The sequence below is a fragment of the Sinocyclocheilus rhinocerous genome, unplaced genomic scaffold (genome assembly GCF_001515625.1).
Source record: "Sinocyclocheilus rhinocerous isolate Xijiao unplaced genomic scaffold, SAMN03320098_v1.1 scaffold189, whole genome shotgun sequence".
Classification (NCBI taxonomy): domain Eukaryota; kingdom Metazoa; phylum Chordata; class Actinopteri; order Cypriniformes; family Cyprinidae; genus Sinocyclocheilus; species Sinocyclocheilus rhinocerous.
The window spans coordinates 1,198,908-1,205,728 of record NW_015667354.1 but is presented as its reverse complement, the minus strand read 5'-3'; the positions used below and the strand labels follow the sequence as shown (position 1 = coordinate 1,205,728).

Below are 6,821 nucleotides of genomic sequence, written 5' to 3'. Positions count from 1 at the left end.
CTATACGATAGGTACATTGCCATACCCGTTCTCCATTCGGGCTCCCCAACCCTGGAAATTACATCCATTTCCTGCACCCAACATTTCTCCACATGCCGTGGAGAACGCTTCACTTGTAAGCTACATTCCGGCGTTATGAATCGAGTATTTTTTTCACAGTTCCGTTTGACCGGTTCGCCTAGTAATGGCATCCTGCATTGGACTGTCAAAACCAGCTGCTTTTGATGTATCCTGCAAGCATCTAAGCGTGACAAACACTCAACATGAGCTTGAGGACAGCCTGGTGACCTTTGCAAAGCTGGCCCGTGTCTCTGCCATTGTAATTACGCTAGAAAAAGTAAATATTTTCATATAAATTCTGCCCGTCTTGGTACAGATGTTTCTTTTTTTTCCCCTGCAGCATGCCTGGATTATCCAGCAGCATGTTATTATAATGTCTGTTATCTATCCCATATAACCATCATCACTGCCATTATGGAAAAAGGGACGGGGAGAAACACGCGCACGCACATTAAGCTTCCTTCAATTCCACACTCGGCTGCAGTTATTTAGTCATTTCCTTGGCAGAATTTACATTACGTTAGAGTGCACAGCAGTCAGCTGAACTGTCAAGCCTGCCATGGAATCTCATGTTGTCACTCTGTCATTGTCAGAGCAGGCAGGATTTTCTCCCAGTGGATAGACAAGTCTCTGTCTAAACCCCTACAATGCACTCTCTCAGGCAGCTCACCGTCTCCATCTGCATCTCTCTACATAATAGATGTTGGCCACCTGTACTGCTAGTTTCAATTTCTTCGCTCTGAGGAGCCGGAGATATTCCAAAATGAGCCAAGCCAAAGTCTAACCCGGCGGCCATTGTTGTATATACAGCATTGCCACATGTATTGCCTGAGAGCTGTTTTTGTCAGACTGTCAATCTGTGTGCCTTAAAATTCCTCTAAAAGTTTTGTGTTTGTTGGCTGTGGTTACTTTCTGAGGTGAACTCAGAAGTGTGTCTCAGTAGGAGATGCGGCTGGGTGGGTAGTGCGTGTGCTCCTTTATTTGTTAGGCTAGCGCTTTTCTGTAGGCGACCCAAGTTTGAATACAGCTCAGGTCATTTTCAGATCACATCTCTCCACTTCTCTCTATCGTCTCCTGTTTCATCTTTGACCGTCCTTTCCATTAAAGGGACTTAAATAAAACGTGTCTGATGATATTATATATGGAAGCCCATTTCAAAGTGCAGAACAGCATCAAAGTAAAAAACGGTGACTTTATAGCGTTGTGCTTTTATGTCCCATAATTTTAAAAATTTATTGTTTTAAAATGTTTCTCTGTTTTATGTGTATACAATTTTATGTATTTTTCTTTGAAAGAAATTAATATTTTTATTCAGCAAGGACACGTTAAATCGAAAGTGACAGTAAAGACTTTTACATTGTTACAGAAATTTAATATAAATGTGATCATGTTCTTTTGAACTTTCTATTCAGCATAGAATCCTGAAAAAAATATATTAAGCAGCACTATTGTTTCAACACTGATAATAATAAGACATGTTTCTTGAGCAGTAAATCAGCATATTAGCATTATTTCTGAAGGATCATGTGACACCGAAGACTGGAGTATTGGCAGCTGAAAATTCTGATTTACCATTGCAGAAATTACATTTTTAAATATTTTAAAACAGAAGAGTTATTTTAACAAAATGTAACAATAATTTACAATATTACTGTATTTGTAATCAAAATAAATTAAGCCTTGGTTGAGCATATAAGACTTTGTTTAAAAACATTAACCATTTTACTAACCCCAAACTTGTAAATGGTAGTTTACTGAAAATGTAATAATGGTAAAATTTCAAATATAAATGTTTGTTATATTTTACATACGGCATATTTATATTTACTAATCGTCCTGTCCAGTCTACTAATCAGTTATACTGGATTTTGTAAATTATAAAAACAAAAAGTTTAAATTAAATTATGTCTTAAAACATCTTGTGGTGTTTTCCTTTTCTCCACCAACTAAAAGAGTTCTGAAAGGAGTCAAAACCTTAATCTTGCAAAAACAGACAGACAAGCGGCATGATAAAAGTAATGAAAAGTCCCAGTGATGTTGCACTGTTGTTCTTGGAATGCCTCTTGGCCAATCATATTTGAGGATCGGAACTAACGTTGTATAATATTCGATAGTATAAGTAAATATTTGGCCCTTTAATTCTATTTTGTTTATCTACCTCATTTTCTCTCTCATACATGAAAAAATCCACAATGCAGTCTTTTGCTGAGCATGTGTCTTCAAAATGTGGAAGACGTTCATCTCCAGTGCAGAGTCAAGGTTTTTTCTTGCTGTGTATCAGACGTTCTTCTCTGTCTGAGGGAGCCACTTAGCAGTTGAGCCATGCGCAGAGACTCCGTTTTACCTTTAAAGTCTTTGAAAGTCACCTCAGATGTCAGGGTACGTTTCTTCTAGGTAAGTGAAGAGACAGGTGCTCTGTGTTTGAAGGTGTGGGATGCGAATGGGCTCTGGCTGCCTCCTCACACTTCTGATCAAGGCGTTCGGATGTATACGCTGATTTCCACACGCACCTATCAGACGACTCTTAAGGTGTTGTTCCCCACATCTGTCCTTCAACGTCTGACATCTTGATGAATACACTGTGTCAGAAGGTTTGCATAGATTTAGCAAATACCCGTGGGCATTATTCATTGCAATCAGCGGGAACACGGCCTGCTATGCCTTTTATAAAGCGATATGAGAACAGTTATTCTGTAACTTCAGCAAGGACAGGTCGAAGAGAGAGTTCGGCTCTGGTAAAAGGCGCAAATTAGACTTGATGATTTTAGATAGGATGTTTAATAATGAAATAGCTTTGACAACACAGTTTTGAGTGGTTGTCAGGAGTCATTGCTCAGTGGAGGCTCTTATATCAATCATACGACTGTACTGAATCTGCCAATATGGCGATATAGTGCTGTGAATGTGCGACCTTTGACCCCATACTTTATCCAGTCAATGCATAGTCCCCTGAAGGATATTTATCAATAAATCAGCAATAGTGTAAAAGGAATAGTCAAGATTATATTCCTATAAGCGATGGTAAAAGTACAGATGTACACTTTTAGACGGATATCTCTGGCCGCTGTGTCTTGTCCGGCATTAATTGTTGAGCTTTAAGGATGTGTCAAGTTAAAAAAAAAATCAGTCTTAAAAATTCTATGTCTGTTTTTGCGTGAATCTTATGTAAATGCCCTGTAAGAAAACATGTTCTTAAGTATTTTTGCCTTATTTTCTGTCTGTTAAAATATAAACAACCTATAAACAAGATAATGCTTGAGAAGCAATCATGCATAAAACAATAAGACTTGTGATCAAAACTGCAGGGAAACAGTGTATTTAGGCCTAAATTTAAGATTTATGTATTTGAATTGCATATAAAATTTCCATCTATTTGGATTACACAGTTTTAACATCAAGAAACTAATACATTTAATGTAATGCATGTTTGTCAATGACTGTATGATTTTGAGATCCATCTTTTCACACTGAGGAGAACTGAGGGACTCATATGCAACTATTACAGAAGGTTCAAACGCTCACTGATGCTCCAGAAGCTACAGAAGATACTTACATGTTTCACAGAAGACAAAATAAGTTCCATTTACTCTGATCTTCAAATTCAAATTCTTAATGCATGGTTTTTCCTTCTGGAGCATCAGTGAGCGTTTGAACCTTCTGTAATAGTTGCGTATGAGTCCCTCAGTTGTCCTCAGTGTGAAAAGATGGATCTCAAAATCATACAGTCATTGTTGGAAAGGGTTCAAATGCACAAAAATGCTGGAAAACCAAAGAATTTGTGGGACCTGAAGGATTTTTCTGAAGAACAGCAGGCAGTTTAACTGTTCAGGACAAACAAGGGACTCATGAACAACTATCACTAAACAAAAAACACAGCTGTGGATCATTCAGGTAACAACCCAGTATTATTATTTTCTCTTGTGGACTATATGTAAACATCTTTTATGTGAAATATCTCGTTCAGGTCAGTATTAAATAAACAATAACATGCATTTTGTATGATCCCTCTTTTGGTAAAATAAGTAACATTTTGCAGATTCTGCAAGGTGTATGTAAACTTTTGACTTCAACTGTACGTCATGAATTCTGTATGAATTGACTGTATGAATCTTTGAATGGTTAGGAATTATGCTGATTCGTACTAACATTTACTATACCCAAATTGATGGGCTGGTTGAATAAATTAATCAGACATGAAATATATGATTTGTAAGTTTAACAGTAAGTTAGAACTTGGGATGCGGCTTAATAAGCTCGTTATTCACAGTCTGAGAGGTTCCTCAAGCCTTCACTGGGTTTTACCCATTTGAGCTGTTCTATGGATGTCGACCGTGTTGTGTGCTTGACATCCTTAAAGAGAACTGGAAAGAGGAACTTTCAAGAACAAAATTTAATAATTGCTGGACATAAGAGCAAAGCTCCACACCCTGGCATGGCTAAAACAGGAGAAATCGCTCCAGGCCCATGAACATCAAATCTGACTGTATAAGAGGGGAACTCAGCTGTAGGAATTTGCACTGGGCGACAAAGCATTTGTATTTCTCCCACCACTGACCTAATTACATGACATTTAAATGACATTTAATTCTGTGCAAACTTACCTTGAAAACCCCTGTCACTGTATATGCATGGCCTTGAACGATGCCATTGGGTAATACTGTGTTTGCAGATGTATCCTGATAAATATATAAATTAAAACATATTATATCATTAATGACACAAAGATAAAATACGGTTGTATGTATAATCGGTGCTCTGCATTGTTTCTTACTGTTGTTTATATTTAGTTCATATGAATGAAAGTTTCAGACTGAGGTCACTGGAACTGCTTACCCCACGAGAAGTGCTGCAGCCCATAAGGGCCTTTGCTTTGGCTGCACGGTCCATCAGGCTCCATAAATCAGTGGAAGTTTGTTTCAGTTTGAAGTACACATGGATGCCACCGGTGAAGTCCAGCAGAGCCTCAGATACACAACCAGCATGCATGTCAGCATAGGAGCCGCACACCCTGTAAGAGGCATTGCAAACATGCTTATGATGTTGGATTCTTAGAGATTAAATTCTAATGTGTTACAAACAAAACATATAATAAGGGTCATAAACTCTTATAATTATGGTAAAAGCATATATTTATGTTAAATGAAAATGAAAATATTTAACATATTGGCACCTACTTGGCATAAGCTTTCTCCAGTAAGGCAGGCCAAAACTCATTAGATGTTTTTGAATGAACAAAAATTAGCTTTCCTTTGATTGTTGGCAGTTTGTCATCAATGACAACGTCAATCCATTTACCAAATCGCCAGAACTAAGAAGTTGCAGAACATAAGGCTTAATGGCTGATACATGATTTAAAAAAAAAAAATGTAATCAAGTTATGTTGAAAAAGACCAAAGAACTCACTCTGAAGTGGAATATCCCTGCATAATCTTTAGCAAATGACTGGTCAGCTGGCATGACCTGGTCCATGATGTCCTTCTGAAATGTTAAAGCCCCAACTGAAGCAAGAAACCAGCAGTTTCCTAAGGTTAAGGTAAAAAATATTCTTTCAATGAGTTGATAAAGTCTTCCTGGTGTATATACAGTGACATTATTTATTGGGTTGGTATCATTTAAAAACCAGCGATTACTGGAGATGTAAATAAATACATAATGAAACATACCTAAATAAGATCCTTGGGAATAGTCAAACCTAGAAGCACCCTGTACAATGAGCTGAGGGTCTGATACTATATTCTAAAGAGACAAAATAAACAAATTATGCATTAATATTTGGTCTAGAGATTTGTGAATACCACAAAACGAAATTGTCTCAAATAATGTACTTTGGGTCTGCTTTCATGACACTTGAGATGTCTTGTCACAATAGTGAACCTGTTCTGACAAGCCCTAAGAGACATTCTGCAGTACTTTACAATGATTCTTTCAAACAAGTTACAGAAGGACTGAAGATGGAAAGTGAATTCAGGTAACTTACTGATGGTCTCAACCACTCGATTTGGTCCAGGTCCAATTTAAGTTTGTTCTTTGGGTCAATGGAGCTGCTGTCTGGAGGGAACTTGTCATCAACAAATCTCTTTTGATTGGTGATGCAGCTCTTCTTCAACTCCTGGTAGTCCTGATCCAAGAATGTCAAAGGGTCGTCAAGAGTGCCCGTGTTGTCATTTGTTGTGGATTCATTCTTGGGTTTCTTGTTTACACGAGGTGGAGGCATTTTTTTCAGTTGCAAAAGTCTGTTTCTTCGGATAAACTATAATGAAAAACAGATGAAGGCGTCACGTCTGGTGATATGTCACACCACTATGTTATGCTATGTTTTGTTTTCAAAGGGACTCTAGACTTGTTTGACTAGTCTGGGAGTGTAATCTTGCCCCTTTGAAAAATATATCTTGATAGTTATTCAGAGACATACAATATAATTAGTGGATAAACTCAATTTTGAAGATATAGTATATTTTACCTTCAAAGATAACAACTTACCTAAATGAGCAGTCTTCTCCTACTAGATTTGATCACTCTCTTTTTTCTGCCCTATGGCTCTGGAATTCTGTGCTCACACTGAATGATGTTTTCAGGAAGTGTGCAGTGTTTTGTTCTGCACAGTACATCACGGCACAGGTATACCATTGCGCAAAAGATTCCAAATTCCTCCCACCACTGTTGTATAATTTACAGAACAGTAAATTCCACCATGTATAGACTTAACTCAATATAGAGAGATATCAATATAGGCAAATAAAAGCAGTTTGAATCTCAAATGT

The 6,821-nt window shown here is 37.5% G+C and overlaps 1 protein-coding gene across 1 annotated transcript; it reads right to left on the bottom strand.

The window, feature by feature from the left end:
• Positions 1-4,496: 4,496 nt before the first annotated feature.
• On the bottom strand, positions 4,497-6,632 carry LOC107733825 (calpain-1 catalytic subunit-like). The gene is made up of 8 exons (XM_016545626.1): positions 6,541-6,632; positions 6,038-6,310; positions 5,724-5,796; positions 5,464-5,582; positions 5,235-5,368; positions 4,894-5,068; positions 4,662-4,736; positions 4,497-4,577 (listed from the first exon to the last, which is right to left on the bottom strand). The coding sequence occupies exons 2-8, from the start codon at positions 6,272-6,274 to the stop codon at positions 4,497-4,499; spliced, it is 894 nt and encodes a 297-aa protein (XP_016401112.1). The 5' UTR covers positions 6,275-6,310; positions 6,541-6,632.
• Positions 6,633-6,821: the final 189 nt, after the last annotated feature.